Source organism: Castor canadensis, chromosome 10, assembly GCF_047511655.1.
Source record: "Castor canadensis chromosome 10, mCasCan1.hap1v2, whole genome shotgun sequence".
Taxonomy (NCBI): domain Eukaryota; kingdom Metazoa; phylum Chordata; class Mammalia; order Rodentia; family Castoridae; genus Castor; species Castor canadensis.
Genome location: NC_133395.1, coordinates 131,354,209 through 131,377,263, shown reverse-complemented (window position 1 = coordinate 131,377,263; position 23,055 = coordinate 131,354,209). Strand labels below are relative to the sequence as shown.

The following is a 23,055-nucleotide window of genomic DNA, read 5'->3' as shown; positions in this document are numbered from 1 at the left end:
TTTGACCTACCTAGATAATCCAGGACCATCCCTCCATCTAAAGAGCTTTATTTTATTGATGCCTAGAGATCACTCTTGCCATGTCAAGTGATATATTCCTAGGTTTCAGGAACTAGACTTCTGGGAGCAGTTACTTTACCTACCACACTAATATTAGACCCAAACTGTCTCTTAAGGTTTTAATTAGATGTTCTAATTACTCACTGGTCATTTACTTCTCCATTCCCTGCCTGGGTCTCAAAACATCTTTTTAGTACCACCATTTCTAGTCCCCAGTGGCACCCCTTCCTTCTTCCTCTGTTTCCTCTACTCACCCCACATCAAAACCTTATTCTAGGATCTGAATTCTCTTGATTTTCTGAGAAGACCGTTGTGTTATTCACTGCGCTCTTTGCCAATATCCCAGCTTTTAAAAAAAATACATTTTTCTGTATAATTGAGTGTTACAACCTGATGTTTTTCAATTCAGAATTATACAAACTATGACATTTGGATATGAAGAGAAAGGAAGTGTTTTAAAACCAAAATGTCTTTCTATAATATAAAATGTATAGGCTGTGTATATTCTGTGTAGTTCAGTGAGGGTCATGAGTGTGATTAACATCCTCAAGGATGTAGGTAAGCTCTTTGTAGTTTGGGGATCATCAGTACACCCCAGTGAGATGGATCCCTACATCTGCCTGACAGTACTGGTTCTTAAAGAAGAATGCATCAATCTTAACCACAAAAGAGCAGTTTCTTGCCATTTGTCATCCAAATTATGCTGGAGGGTTTAGGGTCTCTGCTCATTTATGTATCCCACAGAGGGGAGGGGTCTACTGATGATGAGAGCAGGGAAGCCAGACATTGTTTCACACTGGGTTGCTAAAGGTCTTTATCTTTGGGCAGGGTAGGTACCAGCCACCAGTCAGGACTCATTTTGTGTATTTGAAGAGCCCAGTGGTAAGGTGAGGGGATTGATGATCTTGATAGAAACTGAAGAGAGGAAGGAACATTTACCCCTAAGAAAGGAAATCATTGAAAATGGGCATTCCCTCCAGAGTCAAAGGCAGGGTCAGTCATTGTTCATACATTATCATAACTTTATAGTATTCTATTGAATGGACTTTCCAGAGTTTAGATTTTTGGGCTCTGAATAGTTTATTAATCAATTTCAGCCACCTCCTCTAGTTTAGGTTGATGGGAAGCAGAAACCAAAATGGAATTGAAGGACAAGGCTTGGCTATGTACAATGCCCTATTTCTATAATCCCCGCTAATCAAGAGATAGAGATGGAAAGAATATCAGTTCCAGCCCAGCCCAGGCAAAATGTTAATGATACCACATTTCAACAAATAATCCAAGCATGGTGATTCACAACTATAATCCTAGCTACACAGGAGGCACAGGAAGAAGGATCTCTTTAAGGTCTGAGGCCAGCTCTAAGCAGAAGAGTGAGGCCCTGTCAGAAAAATAATGAAAGCAAAAACAACAACAACAACAACAACAACAAAAAACTCTGAGTGAATGGCTCAAGTGGCAGAGCACCTGCCTAGCAAGTGTGAGGATAAGACTTGTAAAAGACTACTGCGGAAGGACCTATGAAGCCTAAGGGAGAGAGAAGGGGAATTGGCAGTGGGACCTTCAGGCTGAAATTTAGGTCCTGTATCTATGCAAACTCAGAGGAATCAGTCTTGGGTAGACAGAGTATCAAACTGTGGCACAGTTCTCAGAACATTGTAACCATTACCAAGTGGAGTCTCCAAGCTGGAGCTGCTCCTTAGAGAAATCTGGTAAGAGTGGCCAGCATTAACACTGTCATTGAATGCACTAAATTTGGGGTAGCCCCAGGACGTGTGGCCACAGTGCCCATGGGGTAGCAGGTAGAAGTCATCAGTCAGCTGTCCTATGCAGTAGGTTCTCATGAAATGAGACCTAAGTGGAAGCTTCCATGTCAACCAGAGTTCAGCCCAGATGTATCCGTACTCACTTCCTCATGCTTGTTTTGTGAGCATCCTTAAAATAATCTTATCAGTTACTATGTCACATAGATAAAGGCATCACAATCTCTATAATAATGAAATGCTGCCACAATACTTTAAGTAATAATAGTGTTATTTTTAGGAGTGAAAGAAATATTGTAAATTAAGTCATACAACATGTTATTGTAAGTTGAACATTTACAATCAAAATTACATGTATGAGACTGTGTGGTGGGGCACATCTGTAATCCCAGCTACACAGGAGGTGGAGGTAGGAGGATTATGATCTTAGGTCAGCCCCCTGCAAAAAGTGTGAGACCCTACCTGAAAAATAAAGTAGAGCAAAAAGGGCTCAGGATGTAGCTGAAGTCGTGGAGCACTTGCCTATTAAGAGTAAGGCTCTGAGTTCAAACCTCAGAATCACCAAAATGAAAGTTACATTTCTGATATTTGTTCCAAGGTGTTGCGTGAAGTCATTGTTCGTACATTCTCATAACTTTATAGTATTCTATTGAATGAACTTCCCAGATTTTAGATTTTTGGGCTCTGAATCCAAGTTCTTTCTATTAACCATTCTTATTTTAGTATAAGCTGTTTCTGAATGTACACTTTGTGATGGATTTGCCAGTCTTCAGAGATGTGAAGCCTTTTGCGTTGTTGGGCGAAGTGGTCAACATGGTTCATTTCCTCTGGGTTCTTAGTAATTTCTGTCTCCTGCTGGCCTTTCCTATGCTCTGCACTGTACCTGGAGGGCTTTTGTTCCTGTTTCTCTGAGTGTTCTACTGACCTTTTATATCTGTTCTTCAGTCATGAAAGAATGTCACCTCCCCTTCCTCTGAAACCTACAGCCACTCTCAACCAAACCTCATGTACACCCTCTCATTTTGATTTGTATATTGATTTACTTCTGCTCTCTCCCAAAGAGAAAGATCTTTTTCCATCGAAATTATGACTCAAATGTATTGGCACTTGTTCATTAAATTTAATGTGATTGCATGTGTTTTCTAAAAGTGCTTTGGAAAGACTTTATGTTAATTAACCATTGAAGTAAGGTTAGTGCGATTGTGAAGGAAAATAGAGCCAAGGAAGGAGGAAGCCAATAGACAACTTCAGTAAATGTGCTTAAGTATCAACTTGGCTCTGAACAATCCAGGTATCCAGAACCCACAGCATAATCTTATTTAGCCCTATTAGAGCTAGGAGAACAATAGTTCATTTACAGAAAGTTATTGACCTTGGCCCCAAAGTTTATGAAAAACTCTTATTGTGGATTTCACTCTCAGCAACATAATTTTGTCCCTAATCAACCCCAAAAATATTATATGTTTTTAGATGTTTCATTTTTCTAGTTTTGGAGGAGTCAGAAGCAGTTGGAATAAAAATGGCCATCACAACGCAGAGAAACTAAAGTAGACACCTTAAAAGGTGTCCAATAGGAAAAGGAACAGGTACTAGAGAAAAGGTTAGTTCAAAAAGAATTAACCTAGAAGGTAACACCCATGCACAGGAAATCAATGTGAGTCAATGCCCTATATAGCTATCCTTATCTCAACCAGCAAAAACCCTTGTCCCTTCCTGTTATTGCTTCTACTCTCTCTACAACAAAATTAGAAATAAGGGCAAAATATTTTCTGCTGGGTATTGTGGGGGGGGAGAGGAAGGGGGCGGAGTGGGTGGTAAGGGAGGGGTGGGGGCAGGGGGGAGAAATGAACCAAGCCTTGTATGCACATATGAATAATAAAAGAAAAAGGAAAAAAAAAAGCCATTTGAGACATAATCATGATGCAAGTGCTTTTTGGTCTATAGAATATCCAAAGTCATTTTAGTTGCATTCTGAGTGATATTCTCCTTAGATTTTTGTTTTTTTTGTTTTCTTTGGCAAGTCTGTTTTCAACATAATTGGAGAGAAGACACAATGTTGTAAGCTCTGAGTTTGTTCTCAAAAATGCCCTTCTGACTTGATTCTTTTTATAGGGTAGAAAGAAGGGTCATCTTGTTACTAGGTCTCTCTGGTATGAGTAGAAATCCTTTACTTATTGCTACAAAAGGTGTGGCTTCTGTGGTAGGTGGTAGCAGCTTTGCTCCAGAAACTCCCGTGGTCCTATTTCTGAGAATCAGCCTCCAAACTGAAAAAAAAAAAATGGCCATCACTTGGATGTTATCACAAGTACAGACAGGTCAATAGAACACTACATCATAGGTGATGAATGCTTTATTTGAAATGAACTCAGAGTTCTGTATAGGAGCCCCAACCCAGATAAGGAAGATTAAGGAAAATTTCTCTGAGGAGCTAACTCCTGATGTGGGAAGCAAACTTTGCAACCATTCAGAAGTTTCCTCAGCAGAACGGGATTTGTGTTGAGAGGGGAGAAAGCACAAGAAAGGACAAGGACAAAGTTCCTGTACCATCATGTGCAAAGACTCGGATGCAGACAGAGCAAGGGTATCTCAGATGCTAGACCTTGAGCAGGAGCTTGGCTGAGAAGGATCTTATATGTGGGTGCACATTTTCCATTATTCCATTAGGGAATTATGAAAAGTTTAACGTCAGAAATCACCATGATTAGATGAGTAATTTTGAGATTATCATAAAATGTGCAGTGTGAAGACACAAAAAGGAGCAAGACTCAAGCCAGAGAGGCTTGTTAGGGCATGATTGGAAAAGGAATAATGGTGAGAGTAGTGGTGGTGTTTCCACAAGATGGTACTCACCAGTTTCTCTGTAATAATAATGCATACAGGATCACTTCACCAACTCCCTCACTTCATGAACTGCAGCAGAAACACTCAGCATTATCTGAAGTACAGGTAATTTTGTGTATTTCTAATCTTCCATGGAAAACTTTCTTTAATAATGTAATTCGTTTCTCTCTTCAAATACTTTCTTAGAACTGTCGTATGCATGGATCTTCAATGAGTATCCATCGTTTGTTGAAGAAGATAGTCGGAGATTTGTTTCTCAAGAGACAGGACACCTCTACATAGCTAAGGTGGAACCATCTGATGTGGGAAATTACACATGTGTGGTGACAAGTACAGTGACAAATGCCAGAGTACTGGGCTCCCCAACTCCTTTGGTGCTACGTTCTGATGGTATGAAGTGTTCCTAAACAGAATGTTCTTGAAGTCACCTGTTCTAACTTTGCTAGCATGAAGGTTTTAAACTCTGAATATATTGTTATAACGTAAAAATCATCACTTAAAAAATTAAAGAAAAGAATCCATTTCATCAACACCTGGATGGCTGCTTAAGGAGTCTATGAGCTCTAGCAGAAGATATTTATAAGCCTGACCCATCGCAACTAAACCATGTCTGATAAATCACAGCTCCACAATCACAAAGCATCAGAACACCTCCTTCCAGTCAGTTATAACTGAATTTGACTTTTATTATTTAGTAAGTCACTGTTTCATGACTCTAGGGAGCCATTTAATAAGTTTAAGATTAGTACCTATGCTACCAGGGTAACATTAAGAGAATTTCCTGCTGTAACTTTTGTTCCTAAGAAAATTTCAGGGAGTCTTAACACATTGTATATTTCAGTTTGACTAGACATGTCCAAATTGAATACAGAATTTTAGAGCTCTCCCATTTTATAAAAGATGAAATGGTTTTCTTGCAAATGTTCTGCATGGACAAGCTGACAATCATTTATAAATCAGTGAATCCAAAGTCCTTAAATGCTGTTAAGGCTGCATGTTTGATCCAGGTTAGTACTAACGAGTAATTTAAATCACTAAAAGAAGCAGATGGTATAATTAGCAGACTGAGGTAGAAAGGAGAAAAATGGAGATGAACTAATTTGGGATATAATACATGCATATATGGAAATGTCATAATTAAACTCCATGTATAGATATCGTAAACTAACAAAAATGTCTTGTATTCAAAATCGAAATAGGAAGGTAAAACAGGTCCTGTCTGGGGGGTTGGTACCAGTAGGAGTGGGGAAGATATAAGGAAAGGGTGTTGAAGAGTGAATATGGTAGAAATATGATGTACTCATGTGTGCAAATGGAAAAATGAGATCTATTGAAACTATTGTAAGAAGGAAGGGGAATAAAGGAGAATGATGGAGGGAGTGAATTTAACTAAGGTTTAGTGTAAGCACTTTTGCAAATGTCACAATGTACCCCCAGTACAATAATAATGTAATAAATATAAAATAAAAAACCATCCCCCCCCAAAAAAAAGAAACACATTCAAGATGGAGCAAAAGAAAGTATTATTTAAAAAAACAAGTTCATTCCAAAGGAAATATTGACACTGTCAACTTTGTATTATGGGTTTACAGGAATAATGGGTGAATATGAGCCCAAAATAGAAGTTCAGTTTCCTGAAACTCTTCCAGCAGCTAAAGGGTCACCTGTGAAATTAGAGTGTTTTGCACTTGGAAAGTAAGTTTGAAAATCTTCATTTCTATTTGCTATAGTAATTAAATATGCTGTAAGAGATCAGGGTGGTTTGACAGATTCGTCTCTTCTTTAATTTCTAAGATATACTTTCATTTAGATGTAAAGGGATAATCAAGTGTAGGAAAAATTCACACACATATAATGTAGTTTGAAACTTTAAAAACAATTTGGAGATGTTGATTATGTCTGCCCTATTTCATAAACTAAATTAGTGCTATTTTGTCTTTTTCTTTTCCATTTGTCATTATGTGTTAGAATGCTTTTCTGTAAATCATGAACTGACTCAAAAAATGCATAGTTTTTTCACTGGAATATCAAGTTACAGAGTTAAATATGGCTGGAAATGGTGCCACTCCTGTAATACCAGTACTCTGGTTGTGGAAGCAGGAGGACCATGAATTCTGGGCTAGCCTGGGTTACATAGCCAGCCCCTACTTCAAAAAAAAAAGGAGAAAAAAAAAACCAGAAAGTAAAAAGTTAAATCTTTGCATTGCATTTATGCAGTTGACAACTGGAAGTATTCTTCATTTGAAACTTGTGCCTTTTAGTCTAACTTAATTGAAGCTTTCTTTTGTCAAGTCCAAAAGTCTTCCACAGAACAGCAAATTATTTGATGATTTTCTTAGTCCTGTACCACAGATTTATTGGAGAAGAAGTGATGGAATGCCATTTTCCAGCAAAATTAAATTGCGGAAGTTCAATGGTGTGCTTGAAATCCCCAATTTCCAACAGGAAGATGCAGGTTCCTATGAGTGCATTGCTGAGAATTCAAGAGGAAAAAATGTGGCCCGAGGGCGTCTCACTTACTATGGTGAGCATCTGCTTTGGGCAAAGTAGACTTGTACCTGAAGCTCTCTCATCTACCAAGTATAGTTTGGGGGGTTGGGGGAAGGTTACAGCATAATCTCAATGTTGAACTTGTCTGCTCTGCATCTTATTCACATTTTGGTTAGATGAGAATAAAGATTTATCATAGAAGGAAATAATTACATAGAAATTTTTGTAAGAATGCTGGAGGCATTCCTTTTACATTTCAAAATGATTCATATGATCACAAAATATTTCATATGTTTTGCTAAGAATGACCCTTTCCACTCTTAAATGCATCAGAGAAAGATACATCTCTTTTCTATCTGCCCACTCTTCTAGAAAGGGTGGTTTTTATGTCTTTCTTTATTACCTATATTTAGCAGAAAAATCTGCCTACTGGGAAAAGTTGCAATTACTGCATTACACAAACCAAATAAACTCAGGATCTTGTTGAGTTACTCAGTATTATTGTGTCCCTTCCAATAACATATCTGTACTCTACTTTCCGCCTTTAATTTGTAATCACATTTACTTGATTTACTGCTCAATTTAGGTAAGGAAATAATAATAATGTTAAACTTTATTTAGAGTCTAGTTTTAGAAAAATTAGATTGTCTTTTTCTTTTCAAAATCTTTTTTCAAATTTCTTATTTAAAAAAACTAGGTTTTGGTGAAACCATGATTTAGAAAGTATAAATACATGACTTTTTAAAAAATGTACCTGTAAAATACATGAAAATGTAAACTCAATGAATACATATTTGCAGTTTAATCATTAGAAACATTGCATGTTTAAATTATAAGATGTATTGTAATTGCGCCCCCTTAAAAATTTAAAGTTTTTAAGTAATTATCTCTGACTAGATTAATATTTGTGATGTATTAGATTTTACAATCTGTCAGGAACAAAATGGAGGCATGGCTTAGTAGCATGAATCATTCTGTTTTGTAATTCTCCCATCTTGTTACCCTTTTGCTTTAGTTTATAAGGAAGTGTGCCAGGGTGTCAAGGGCTATATGAGTTGTGGGATGATGTTGAAAAGGTGGGGTGGTAAGAAGGAGGTGAATACCTATCCCATGTGGCTCAGTAGCTATAAGGCCCCCACAAAGCATCCACTGTGCCTCACACACTAGCTTAGCTCCTTCTTTCTGGGCATCTGACTGACCACTACTACTAGGGTCAGAAGTGACCATTATGAGAAAACACAAGGTATCCAACTCTTTCAGTGTGTTTTTAGCTCTATCAAACAGCATCTGTGCATAAATAATGCATAATTGTATGCCTCATCTGATGAGAAATCCAAAGCTAAACTAGCACTTAAGTAACATCATCAGGCCAGGGGTCAGTTTTTCTGATGTTTTTCTGCTCTGCCCTGTATATCCTTTTCCTTTTCCTGCATGTTAGTTTCCATTGTAATCACCAAATGGCTACCAAAAATGAGCAGCACATCAATTGTTATTCATTCTGCCTTTCTCTAGGACATCTAGCAGATCCCTCCTCAAATGTTCATGTGTAAACTAATCACTGGTGAGGAAAAATTGGATTATACAATTTAAGAGCCTCCCTTTGGAACAGAGTATAAAATCACATTTCCTTAGATTTTATGGACAATGGGAACTGACAGAGGAGAGGATAACAAAATGAAAAATTGGGGTTATTTTAGGAATGAGAAAGAGAAGGAATAAATGCACAATAGAAAACAAATAGCATCTGCTGTACTGAGTAAAGAAGAAAGACTATTGCTTTAGTTCATTTTGTAGACAATCTGATTAGTACCTAGTAAATGAATTAGAGATTAACAACAGAGTTTTATGAAAGTTGTGCTTTTGGCTTAAGATTAGTATATTCAATAAATGCCATGTAGTTCCCTATTGCTTTAATATTCCATATGAAAAATCATGTTATAAGCCTGGTATGCTGGTGCATACCTTTATTCCCAGCTACTTGGGAAGCAGAGGCAGGTGGATCATGAGTTCCAGGGCAGCCATGGCAAAGCTAGTGAGACCTTAACTCAAAAACAAAATAGAAATAAAAAGGTTGGGGCCATGGTGCGAGTGGTAGAAAGCTTCCCTAGGGTGTGTGAGGCCCTGGGTTCAATTCCCAGTACCACACACACACACACACGAAGAAGAAGAAGAAGAAGAAGAAAAGAAAGGGGGGATGAATATGATGACAATATGTCATTAGGCGTGTGAGGAGGTGTCATGATGAAGCCCTTCCTATGTACAATTTAATGTGTACCAATAAAACGTATTAAAAGTAAGGCCTTTAAAAAATGGTGTGATGGACTAGTTGTTTCTCATGTGATGGTCAAGGGGGAAGTACAGTTAACATGGCTGTTTGAATCTCAGGGTTGGCTTAGTGCAGGACATTGTCCTTTCATAGGCAGCTCCTGGGAATATTTGCTAGGAACTCAGGTCTCCATCAGAAGCTCCGACATGTGTATTTTCAGTCACATTCCATCTCAGGCTGATAATTCCTGAAAGAGGAAAATGTGTTTTAATATAAAGTGAAAGGGGTTATTTGGGAGCTGAACTTGCTTCATATTGTGCCAGTAGTGTTGAATATAAAACACAAAGAAGGAAAAACTTAGACTTGTACATTTTTAGGAAAAGCTAAACAGCCATAGTTTCACTTCAGTTTCATTTACAAAAAGGCAATTTTATGAGATGGAACTGGAAAGACAAATCTTCCCATGGTTGCAATTAAATAGAAATAGATAAACCGTTTCTCCATATGGAGGATGCAAATGTGAATCCTGCAGTACACATCACATGCATAATGCAATGTGAAACCAGTTAGGCATCTCACCTCTCAGTTTTGGATCTAAAACACAAGCTGAGACTTGGCTCGATAACCGTGTATATCGAGTGGCTTTCATTGGAAGTGGTATATTGCTTTCATCTGCAAAAAGAATTTTCCAAATACCTTATAAAACATAAGTGAAAGCGATTAATCTACTCAATCCAACTGATTTGCATACATAATTTAAAGTTGTATCAGTTCTTTTTATGATAAAAATCATACGATTGAACTTAAACCAATTTATCCATCTTTTGCTGCTTTCATTTTTAATTCACTTGTAAGTTTGGAAGATGTTCACTGCTTTGTATTTAATTAAGAGTTATTTCTAACTTGAAGGAAGTCTTTTTTTCTTCAGCTATAAGTTTCTCTCCCATGGTGTTAATATTTAGCTCATCAACACCAATGTCTGCTTGTCATTCACTTATTAAGTTGCCATCAGTTATGAGCTCATGATTTGAAAATACACTTAGAAAATAATTTTGTGTATCTGGATCCCTATCTATTAATAGAGAGCTGAAAAATATAATATATGTCTCAGAATTTTGAAAATAGAGAAAGCATAATGAATTTGGTTTAGGAAATGGTAGGTTTTAACAACCACCCTCAAATCTAGAACATACACTTAGTGAATTAAATAATTCTAGTCTATGTTTACTTGAATCTGTTGCTCATAGTCTTATATTCATTTATATTTACCTGGAAAGGTATTTATTTTTTATTTGCTGGATGGTTTCCTGTTTCCTTTTTCCATTATAGCGAAGCCTCATTGGGTTCAGCTCATAAAAGATGTGGAAATAGCTGTGGAGGACAATCTTTTTTGGGAATGTCGGGCGAGTGGCAAGCCCAAACCCTCCTACAGATGGCTAAAAAATGGAGAAGCCCTGATGCTAGAGGTAAGGTAGCCTGCCCATCACTCCACTCTGTACCTGCTTTGTATTAAGTAAATGCTTTCTTTAGTACTTAGCATCAAAGAAAACTGTTGCATGTGCTCACTTTCATTTGCATCTAAGGAGTGGTACAGGAGGAATAATATAAAACTAATCAGCTAGTTTGCCAGGGAGGAGGTCTTCCAAATATGCCTTTCACTGGACAAAGTTGATTTTGTGAAGTTACTCTGCAAAAATAACATAACTATGTTTTTGGATATTGGCACTAGAGAAGGCTTTACTTTAATCAATGTAAAATATAATTTCCTTTTGCTATTTGACAACTTGGTATGGCTTCTGGAGCATAAATGTCTCTATTAATTGGTTACCTTGTTACACGAGTACTTATTTTCTCACTTTCCCTCTTAAGCCATGTAATTTTTGCTCTTTTTTCGGTGTACTAACCCAATTATGTTCATTTAAATTTCTATACATAACTATTCAAACTTGCTAAAAACCCTGGTAAATATGTGTTTCTCAGAACCCTTTTAACGCACTGAATTTATAATGTTTATGGCTTTCTTGACTTTTTAAAAATTGTTATGACAATTTTTCCGGTTGGCAAGAGGAAAATCAATCTCCTGATACATTTTTTTAAAGTCTGAAACTTAAACTATAAGTGAAAAATGAAATGTCTGCCGTGTTTTACCTCTTCATTCAGTATTTATTTTCCTGGTACCTTGGGACTGAATGGTGTTTATTTGTATTTCCAAAGTGTCTTTCACATTTCAGAGAAGGAAAAGGTTAAATTTCAGGTCAGACTGCTTAATACTCTGAGGAAAACTTTGGCGTTTTATGTCAGATTGAAATGATGGTCCGTAATGTTCATTTTTCTTCTAAAGTTTTGTTTATATGCAAGACATTTTTTGTTACCATCTAGGAGAGAATACAGATAGAAAATGGTGCCCTGACAATATCAAACCTCAACGTGACTGACTCTGGCATGTTCCAGTGCATAGCAGAAAATAAACACGGCCTTGTCTATTCTAGTGCCGAACTCAAGGTTGTCGGTAAGACTAATTTTTCTCTGTTGTCTTTTCTTTCCCATTACGTCCTCCATTATTGCTAGAAGTTGAACTTTTTTTTTTATGTTAGTTTCCTACATCGAATCATGACTATAGTAGTACAACATGCTTATTCAGGGTTTTTCGTCAAGACATGCATCTAAACAATTTACCCAAAACATGAAAGCGTTTGATGTCCCCACTCCAGAGGAACTAATACAGAAACCTTAAAGTGACAGAGGTTATCATGAGAAGGGAATTAGTAGCCAGTGTAAAGATCAGCTAGAGATGAATCAACATGGGTCATAACACGTGTATATATGAAAGCAATGCTAGGAATATTTCTGTATAGCTATCCTTAACTAGCAAAAATGCTTTATCTTCCTTAAAAAAACAAAAGGAAAGAAAAGCAGCAGTGATGGCCAGAATTAAGGCCCAAAGATTGATTTAAATCAGCAGAGGGAAGAATAAGCTGGTTTGCCATATCCTTTTTCAGCTCCAGTATTGTGAACTAAGGAATGCTTCTTAAGATAATAAGTGTTTTGGTGTTCTTTGTTGCTGATCCAAAAAAGCAAATATCAAAATTTGGATCAATAACATTTGATTCAAAAGGAGTTGCTTTTGTTTTTCTTAACCCTGTTAGAAGCATCAAACACTGGGCATATTGAAGTAACCAAGTCTCTGCTACTTGAAATTATAAATTAAATTTCTTCTTCTTGCCCTTTAGATGTAGGAGAAAAAGGAAAATGTTCTTTCCATTTAGGGCAGTTTCTCAGAATGACACTTGAGATGCTAAAGTAACTGAAAATTCAGGAAAAGCTACATGGCATAGCACAAAATAGGAAGGAAGGCAGGGAGGTAAAGAGAGATGGAGGGAGGGAGGAAGAAGGAAAGAAGGTAGAGAGAAAGGGAGAGAGGGAGCAAGAAGGAAGGAAGGAAGTTATCAGTTCATGTAATTAAAATGGAGAATTTGGATTTCTGCCCCATAGTCCATGGCTCAGTTATCATCCCTCTTGCCAGGTTCTGTATCATGTTTCCCAGAATGTTGAGCTTATTGCCACAGTCAATAGAGTGAAGAAGCAAATGACTTTTTTAATTGCTCAAATGGAAGCCATAGTCTTGCAGGTCACTGGCCTCCTGCGACTGGATTGGAGTCACTGCCTATCACTGCCCCATTCCCTGTAGCCTGAAGATTCTAAAGCCCTGATTGGCTTAACTCAGTGGTTCTAGTCGAGGACAGTTTTGCCCCTAAGGTGTATTTGGAAGTATCTGGAGGTATTCTTGGTCATTATTACTAAGGAATAGGGAAGGGAGAGGAACCTTGTGTAATGTTAGCATCATGTGAGTAGAGGCTGTTAAATGTCCTGCAATGCATAAGACAGCCTTTAACAACAAATAAATATCCAGTACAGAGTGTAAGGTGTGTTGAGGAGCCCTGGATTATTGGCAAGTAGGTCTCTCATCTCTGGTGTCTGAATGTTAAAAACAGGTCATCTGTAACAGGAGGACTGATACTTGGGGCGGGTAGATCACCAATGAAAATATAATTGCTACGAGCCAATACATTATAACAAAGGAGGAAGGATTTACATAAAAACTTAAGCTGGAGCATACTGTAATCTCCTAATAAATGAAGCCATCATTTATTCACCTTTAAAATGGACATATTTCTACTTCTGCACTGAGTGGAGTTGTAGTGGTATTGAAGGAAAAATATGGCATATATACAAAGTATTTTACATGATGATTTGTAAGTCCAACTCTGGATAACATGTCTTGTTATTATCTTGTTACAACATGTCCAATCATATATTATCTCATATTATAATTCACTGAAAGATGTCCACTTATCAAAACAATATATGATTTGTACTTGGATTTGTCATAAGATAATTAGATAATTGGGGAAATGCACTGTGTTCTTAACTTTTTTACCACATGTGCAGTAAAAGGAAGTGATTTTCTGATTAATATATGATTACATTGTCTTGTATCCTGAATGTTTAAGTGTTCAATCAGGATTGGCATCTCATGCTTTGTACATGATATTATATTTAGTGTTAGATTATATTATTTAATATAATTTCCATATTATAGTTCCTTTCTCCAACTTGGAAGTTAAACTTAATCATATGAGAGTTTTATACCAGAATTTGATGAATTCTATAGAACTCGATGAATTTGTATGACTGATCACTACTCCACCTTCTTCCTATAACCCTGTGTGAGCACCTGCCAAATGCCAGGCCCTTTGCCAGGTACTTTGCCCTAGAGGTTGACAGACAGACAAATTCACTATGTCTGTATCCCTATGTTCAATGAATTTTTTGGGGGGAGAGGTTTTTTTTTTTTGTCTTTTCTTTTTTGGTGCTGGGATCGAACCCAGGGCCTCACGCATGCTAGGCAAGCGCTGTACCACCGAGCTACATCCCAGCCCTCAATGAATTTTTTTTGATGTTGGGGTTTGAACTCAAGGTTTAGCACTTGCTATGCAGGTCTTCTTCCTCATGAAACATGCCCTTCTTTCTTTACTTATTTATTGAATAGGGTCTTGTTTTTTGCCTGGACCCTCCTGGACCACAGTCCTCCCCATCTCTGCTTCCTGAGTAGGTGGGATTACAGCTTGAGCCATCACCCCTTGTGGAACTAACTTTTTAAAAACTTGCTAGGCTAAATGATTTCCTTTAATAAACTCATGACTGAAGTATTTTAAACCTTTGCAGTAATCATTAACAGTTCTTGTATAAAGTAATTGTCTTGAGATTTAGAACTTGACCCTAAACACAGTAGCACAAATTACTTTTTTAGCATTGAAATCCTGTTTGTGGCATCCAGTAAATTAAGTAAATCAACCACCAATATCTTGTGTGTCAAACAAAATTTAAAAACGGTTATGCAGTCAACCTTTCATGTATACAGGAAAGTCAATAAATGCTCCAGTTCTTATTAAATCAGTGACCCAATTCTCATTCTCTTCTTGCTTCTTCTTCAGCCTCTGCTCCAGATTTTTCAAGAAACCCAATGAAAAAATTGGTTCAGGTACAGGTGGGAAGCCTGGTAAACTTGGATTGCAAACCCAGAGCCTCCCCCAGGGCACTCTGTTCCTGGAAGAAAGGAGATGTGATGGTGCACAGACATGAAAGGTATTCTGTTGTCCAAAAAAGTGGTTTATTTTCTCCTTGTCTTCAGAAGAGTCAAAGTAGGTTTTCAGTATGAAATGCAATACAGTAGCACCTCAGTAGAATGGGTTTAAGAATCAAACTGGTAGTAGTTTTGTCTATAATACTCTTGTCTTGATAAAAATTAGTTTTTGAAATCTGAGAGTAGAGATATAACTTCTCCCATATAAAACTATTTCTTGTCGCAAGGATTGTCTTTCCCAGTGCTCTGGGAGACAATATGAATGAGAAAGAAATATCAGTCCCAGATATAAGATAATATCCAAAGAAAAAGAAGGAGAAAATGATAAAATGACAAAACATCCAAGGGAAATGCTAACATTGTTACTCCACACCAGAAAAACATTAGCAGTAGTCGTATTTAGTTTAAGTAAAGGCTTTCCTGGTTTTCTCATTATCATACTAATACTGACATGGGGATGATAACACGCCCATTCAGAATGGGGATTAGTTAAAATCATAGCTTTTTCCCTTCATAATGGAATATGCCTGTAATCCCAGCATATGAGTGGCTGAGACAGGAAGATCATGAACTCAAGGCCAACCTGGGCTACAGAGTGAGTTCTAGGCCAGTCTGTGTTACATAGAACCTGTCTCAAAAAAAAAAAAAAGACTCTGAAGCCACATTACCTGGATCCACATATTAATTCTGCATGTTACTAAGCCAGTGAGGTGACCTCATCTTTTCGTGCCACGTTTCCTTATTGGTTAATGGGATTGATGATAACAGTTCATACCACATGTTAAGAAGATTGTTATTTGGATGAAATACATACATATTGACAAAGCACTCTGATCAATACCTTGCAGAGAACAATCATTTACATTGACTACAATTACCATTTACTAAATTCTTACCACTTGCCAGATATTATGCTCACAGCTTAATGAGAGCAGAATAATAGCCCCAAAGGGTCTATGTCCTTAACCAGGAAACCTGCGGCTACATTACATTAAATGGCAAAAGGTAATTAAATTTGGAGACAAAATAAAGGTTGATGATTAAAATGGAGAAATTAATTTGCATTATCTGTGTGGGCCCAAACTTCTCAACTGACTGCTTAAGAGAGAAAAAGGAACACAGAGCACTGTGATCATTACAGAAGCAACAGGAGAGGCCTGAACCAGGAGAGCCAGCCTGCTGCTGGCTTTGAAGATTGTGGAAGTGTCACCAGCAAGGGAACAGGGAATTTGGTTCCATAACCTTGAGGAACTAGTTTCTGCCAACAGCCCAGTGGGCACAAATGATTCTGGACCATTCAGAAGGAATGCAGATCTGCCAACATCTTATTTTTAGCCCAGAGAGACCTATGCTAGATTTCCGCCCTCCAGAATTGCAAGAGAATAAATTTGCTTAAGTTCAGGTCACTAGATTTGTGATAGTTGGTTACAGCAGCAAAGGGAAACTTAATACAGAACGCTATACAAATTATCTCCTTTAATCATCTTTGCAACTAATGAGAAAAACCAAAGTTTAGACAGGTTACATGATTTGCCTCAGTGCAGATTCAGGACTAGAGTCCATATCTGTTTGGACTCTTGACGATAACCCACTAAGTTTTTCAGTGTCAGCTTTCATACAGGAGCCCAGGATCTTAAAGGTTATCTTAGCCTTTGATGTCCTATGTCCTAGTTATGGGAAATGAGAGGAAAACAAAACAAAACAATAAAATCTTAGGCCAAATTATGTGGGCTGGTTTTTCCAAAATCACAAAGTCGTATTTGTAGGCAACCAGGTTGAAATCGTCCTTAGGTGATAGGCCCAAAGATATTTGAACCACACAGTCTGCATTTCCTTTGTTATTTAAAGGTAACCACAGCAGTATGACAATGCAAAACTGTGAACCAAAGAGTTAAATACAATCTAGCCAAATGCTAAGCCACACAGAATAGATTTCTAGAAGAGGAAATTAATTAGTGTTGTAGTTTGATTCTGCAAACCAGTTTAAACATGTATAGGTTTGTGGTACAAGCTGGTTAATTTTGACTCTGCTGGAAGTTAAGGCTTCCTATTTAACTACTCACTTCTTTGTGTTCAGATATTTTTAAATACTTTTGATCACATACATAAATTAGTGATTATTTCCTAAGGATTTCTGTGCATTGCACAATAATAAACCCACTTGTCGTCAGCACTGCATACAGTAGGCAGGTGTTTTTAATCTTAATTTTGAATATTAAGAGATTTAGCTAAAGGAACACAGGAAAAATTTACCACCACACTGTACAGCAATGAAACAGGAAAAAGTCTAAAAATTCCAGAATCTAAACAGGAATTTTTGACTTTTCCACTTAGCACAGTGATGTCATGAGTTCCATCATGTAGTACCTCTGAACCTTAGTTTTCTCATGTATTTAGTAGAGATATTGCTTCTCTACCTTACTGAGTGCTGTAATATAAGCATTTACCATAGTGCGTGGTATTTATAGATTGCTGCTCAGTAGGAAGGAGGTTATACTGCAGTGTAAAATGATGAAAGTTACAGTGGCTGAAGAAGATACATTCTTTGTATGTTGGTTAGGTATTCAGTACCTGGTAGACATCCAAGGCTTGACTCCATCAGGGACACAAGTTGATGGTATATGACACCTCCCCCCCGCCCAACTATCCTTACCTCAGAAGCTAAGATGACTGCCCAAGCTGCAATCTCCCGGTGACATCCCAGGCAACAACAAGAATAAGGCTACTCCTCCTCCCTTTTAAGGGACTTCCCCAAAGTCCCAGATAACAGTTTCCCTTTTACTTTATAGGTAAGAAATTAGTTCCCTAACTGCACATAACAGCAGGAGAGGCTGAGAACTATGGGTTTCTATTTTGTTCATCGATAGGAATGCACCCAATGAAAACTCAGGAGTCTAGTTTTCAGGAGAAAGGAGCAAAAGGTTGCCACTCGAGCAGTGTCACTGGGTAATAAAGATTATGTCTCTGTCCCCTTCAGGTCTACTGACTGAACACCTTGTATTCTGCATTTCCAATGTATCCTATATGGATAATAAGGAAACCTTCAGTTATGAACGTAATGGTGTGAAGAGAAAACATGTTTAAGGAGAAAGGGTCCATACTGCTGTAATCCTTCCCAGAACTGTGATTTGGATTTTATTTTTATCTCTTTGAACAGCAAAAGACTGATGAGCCAGGGCCTCGATGCTTAGGGAGAGGGCTGCTAGAAGCAATTATGGAACAAGTTGTGAATTTGAATCTTCTCCAAGTTCATGGGAAATCAGAATGGGCTGCGGCCATCGCTTGGCAATGAATGCTCCATATCTTTCCCCCTTGACTTGGTCTGTAGGCTTCAGCCAAATCTGAGAAACATGTTAAATGGTAGATTTATTGTGGTTGTTCAGTCATGGACTGTTCCAACTTTAAAATGAAGATTAAGCTTTCATTTGGGGGACAAAAGACTTCATTGATGCATTTGAGAATAGAATGAAGATAAAAGAATTTTGATGCAATATTTATGACAATATTTGAAATTCATTAGACTTTTTATTTTGTTTATTTTTTTAGGTAGGGGAATGTGGATTTGTTAGTGAATAAGAAACTTATGATAAATATGAATGCTTTCTCCAGCATAGAATAGGGGCTATTGGTAGCAAATAATTTTCTTTGTATTCTATCCTCACACCTGATAGGCAAACACCCTACCACTGAGCTGTACTCCCAGCCTACAAATATATTTTAATTAAGTAAATAGTCTCCCATTCATAGTATCATTAAAATCCTAAATCAAACAAAAAGCCCCAGGGATTAAATGTCTCTTAAAGAATTGTAAAAGTAATAAATATATCTATGTGTAAATCAAACAATACATTTGAATAATTACAATCTCCATTTTCTAAGCTTTTATATCAGTATAATAACAGTTTGGAATTATAAATCAGCCATGATAATTGGATCTCAGTCAGTGAGACAGCTAAATTACTGAGTCATTTTGAAGAAATGAGAGTGGCTGATTTCAAGTATGGAGAATGTTTCAAGTTAAGGTTGTAAATGGATTGGTGCCCAATCGAGGTCTTAAGAAAACTGCTGTGGATAGATAACAGGGCTTATAGTGCAAACAGTGATGCTTTGGCTCTTAAAATTTAGTTCTCATTCATTCATTTGAAAATATTTTGAGTACCTGCTGTGTGTCAGGCATTTAGTATTTGCTCTTTTATTAGAGAAGTTCACCCTATTGTTTGTAGTCTTTCAAAGCATATGGACAGGTAGCAGGGAATTGCAAGTAAAACTCAACTGGCAAAGGACAGGATGGTCATGGATTACCTGAGAAGGCTCCATCTCTAATTTAGGGATCTGAGCAAGCTTGTTGGAGAATGGAATGTCTGTAGTAAGACTTGAAAGATGCCTGGGTTTGCATGAGAAGAGTACTCCAGGCAAAAGAAGTACCATGTGCAAAAGCACAGCAGCAAGGCATGGCATGAGTATTGTCTTAGTCTGTCCATGCTGCTATAATGACATACCTTAGATCCGGTCATTTATAAATAAGAGAAAATAATTTTTCGTAGATACAAAGCTAGAAAATCTTGAGCTAAAGGTGGTATTATATTTCATGTCTACTTCATAAATGGTGCCTTGTTGCTAACTTTACATGGTAGGTGGAACAAGGTAACTTCCTTCAACATTTGTAAGAGCAGAGCCCACAGAACTGAGTCTCTTCCCAAACCTTACCTTCTAGTACCACCACAATGGGATTAGGTTTCAGTATGAAGGTTGGAGGGGCATGTCAGATCATTGTAGGCATTTGAGTAACTGAATGTTCAGTGTTATCCCAGGATAAAGTGTATGAGGGGAGGATGCAGACCGTCGGGCTGGAGAAGTAGGCCAGGATCTCATTGGCAATGACATTGTAAGCCAAATTAAGGAGAATGAGCTCTATTCTGTGAGAACTAGGAAGCAACAGGAAAAAAAAAATCAAAGTAGCATGGTTATAGGATTGAATTATGTTTATAAAAGAGGACAATAATAGCAGTAGACAGACTGGCATAGGTGGAAGACTGAAGGCAAGAGCCCCAGACAGTAGCAATCCACCAGTCTGGGTGAGAAAGTAGTGTAGCAGAGCTGGAGAAAAGACTGTAGTAATCGAGAGTAGTTGTAACAAGATGAAAAGAGCTTAAATTGACAGGAATGGTGGTTGATTAGATTCATAATTTACAAAGAAGCTAGGCATCAGGGATGAGTCAGACATTTCAAGCTAAGGTGTCAGGGATCATGGAAGGCCTGTTTGGTGAGATAGGGAACATCATAGAAAAGGCAGGAGCAAGGGGAAATACGCTGAGCTGCATTTGGGATTGGGCGAGTTTGAAGTGCCTGTTGAAAAGACAGCTCTGTGTGTGTGTGTGTGTGTGTGTGTGTGTGTGTGTGTGTGCGCCCACACACCTGTGTGTCTGTGAGTACACGTGCCTCTGTGTGTGTGTGAGTCTGGAATTTAGGAAAAAGACCTGGGGGAATGTAGATATCACAAATGTGCCAATGTAGCTGACCCGGGGTAGTGGATACAAAAGTCTAGGAAGGTAGGTATGGTTAATAGGGAGCGAGTACACATCTTATTCCAAAAAACTGATAGCACTCAAGTTGTAAGTAGAGAGGCTTGGTTTTCCAGTCTCATTTAGTAATTGATTTATTAAGCAAAGGTCAACTTAAGTTGTTTGGTTATAAACTTCAAAATCGCAAGCATTTTTTTCAGTATCAGTATTGAGTAAAGATTTTTTTATTTGCAGTTTTATTACTCATTATTGGGTAAAGTTAATGTGCTTTTTTCCCACTGCGGGCAGCAGTTTCTTTGAATAAAAGAAATGTCCTGCCCTCTTGAGCATCTGATAGTATTTTACCAGGTGTTAATGTTTTAACGCTGTCCAATTTGTGTATTTAGTTAAATCTATGTGTTTTCAAAGAAGAAAAATTAAAGTTGCATCTTTTGTCTCCATTTAAGCAAAGTAAAATTGGAAACAACCTTTGAGAATATGAACAGGCATGGTTTACGAGAAGAAATGGCCCACTGGCATATTTTAGAGAACGTTTAGCTTTTCTCTATCATTTAGTGGTACTTAAAATGCATTAGCCAATTATTTTTAAAATGAGGGCTTTCATTTGAATACTATTGCTCAGAATAGTAAATATTTTATTGCAATAGACTGAGTTCAAAAGGAAGTCAAAGAATGGCCCATTAGTTCTAATTAAATGCATCAAAATTGTTTCAAATGTTTTGTGCAGCATTTAATGCTGTACAAATGTAAATGTTTTTAATAGACATACTAGGCTTTTTTTTTTCCAAAAGTGAATAGCCATACTCCAGATAGAGTTTTTAAAAATACATTAGTTAATTCTTAGTTGGAAGCTGGCTTTTAAATTCGGTGAGCATTATCTGCTGTATGGCTCCGTGTAGATGATAATCTGGGAAAAGGTTCAGGTTCAGGCACAGAAACAAGTGATCAGTGCTTGCTGGAGGCTGGAAGTGGGTGGAGCATTGACTCAGGAATGCAGGGAAAACTTTTGGGGAAAGGAAAATGTCCTAACTCTGGATTCTGAGGGTGTTTTACAATTGCCTTCCTGTGTTAGTGCACAGAACTGTATACCCAAAAGAAAATTATACTGTACATAACTTACATTTTAATTTAAATAAAACTTATATGAAATTTTACATTTATCTCATCCTGCTTCCATGAATAGCTCCATCTAGGAGTTTGAAAGCTCAAAAAATGTTCCTAACTCATCACTTTTCATTTGTGAAGCACTGAGTAATTCAGTGGTGATACTTCCAAGCAAAATCTAAACCTTTGCCAGTAGTCAGGATAATTAGTCAGAGCCAGAACCGCTTGGCATTTTTGTCATTGCCACTCCTGCTGGCCACAGCCTCTCTTTGTTACAATGCTTCCCTGTTATTACCGGGCTAATATGTCAGCTGGTACTTCCCCTGGGCTCAAGGTCTTGGCCAAGTAGTTTCTATCTACATCTGTTCCCATCCCCTCACACTTTGGGGCTCCTATTTGGTAACAGTGGATCCTGTTTTACTTCATATTGGAAGAGAAAGCCTCCTCTCTTCCCCTTCAGCCTTCCCTTGCCTCCTTCATCCTGACTTTTCTCTCTTCCCTGTCACCCCCACTCCACCTATCTAGACAGCTGCTCCCTCATCACTTTCAGGTAGGTGGAGAACTCAATGAGTTTCAATTAATCTACCCTCAGCTGCACAACTGAGTGAATCCTCTACCTCTACAGGATTAACTAAATTAATTTCTAATTGTTGAATTTTGAAGCACAAGGGAAAATTTTATGTAATATGTGTAATGCTACTAGTTTAAGGAACTGTATATTAGCTGATTAGTGATTGGTGTCCTTGTCCCCTGCCTGGAGGAAAAGATTTTGTGTTGTACACTAATTTGCCATATCTTTATTTGGTGCAGGGGAGGACAGTGACCAGCTCTGGGAATAAAAGTGCTGAACGAGGAAAAATAAGAACCCTCAAGGAGCCCACAGTCTAGTTAGGACATAGATTACAATGGGATAGATGATATGATAAAGGTGATCATATAATTTATTCTAAAAACTGGGACTTTTTTTTTAAAGGAAGGAGGGGCACTGTTAGTAATTACCTTCAAGACAGCATGCATAATCATGCACTGTATATGGTTATCCTGTCTTTGATGGTGGAGTTTATAAACCAGTATTGCACAGAGGAAATGCTTTCTGAGACCTGGGGATTGGGAGAACAGCTCCATATGGCAGGCACATGGCAAGAAGAGACATGAAGTGAATCAAAACAAAATGTATAAGGAAAATGCCACCTAAATAAGAAGTGAGACTTGATATTTGTACCTTTATTCCATTTCTGTCAATGGAAATACTCATTTACCATCACAAAATCAAAGCCTGATCTGAGTTCTTTCTCACTAGAGTACCATCACTCTCTTTGAATGGAGATGAACTTAGAGGAAGACCATTTTTCGTAAAGGAAGGAT

The 23,055-nt window shown here is 37.6% G+C and overlaps 1 protein-coding gene across 3 annotated transcripts in view; it reads left to right on the top strand.

The window, feature by feature from the left end:
- Positions 1-23,055, top strand: part of Cntn3 (contactin 3) — a 327,478-nt gene that overhangs the window by 228,828 nt on the left and 75,595 nt on the right. For all 3 annotated transcript variants that reach the window (XM_074044252.1, XM_074044253.1, XM_074044254.1), the window contains exons 6-11: positions 4,851-5,054; positions 6,257-6,359; positions 7,004-7,188; positions 10,750-10,886; positions 11,800-11,929; positions 14,916-15,066. In XM_074044252.1, the coding sequence (XP_073900353.1) occupies positions 4,851-5,054; positions 6,257-6,359; positions 7,004-7,188; positions 10,750-10,886; positions 11,800-11,929; positions 14,916-15,066 (910 nt within the window). The remainder of the gene's footprint in view (positions 1-4,850; positions 5,055-6,256; positions 6,360-7,003; positions 7,189-10,749; positions 10,887-11,799; positions 11,930-14,915; positions 15,067-23,055) is intronic.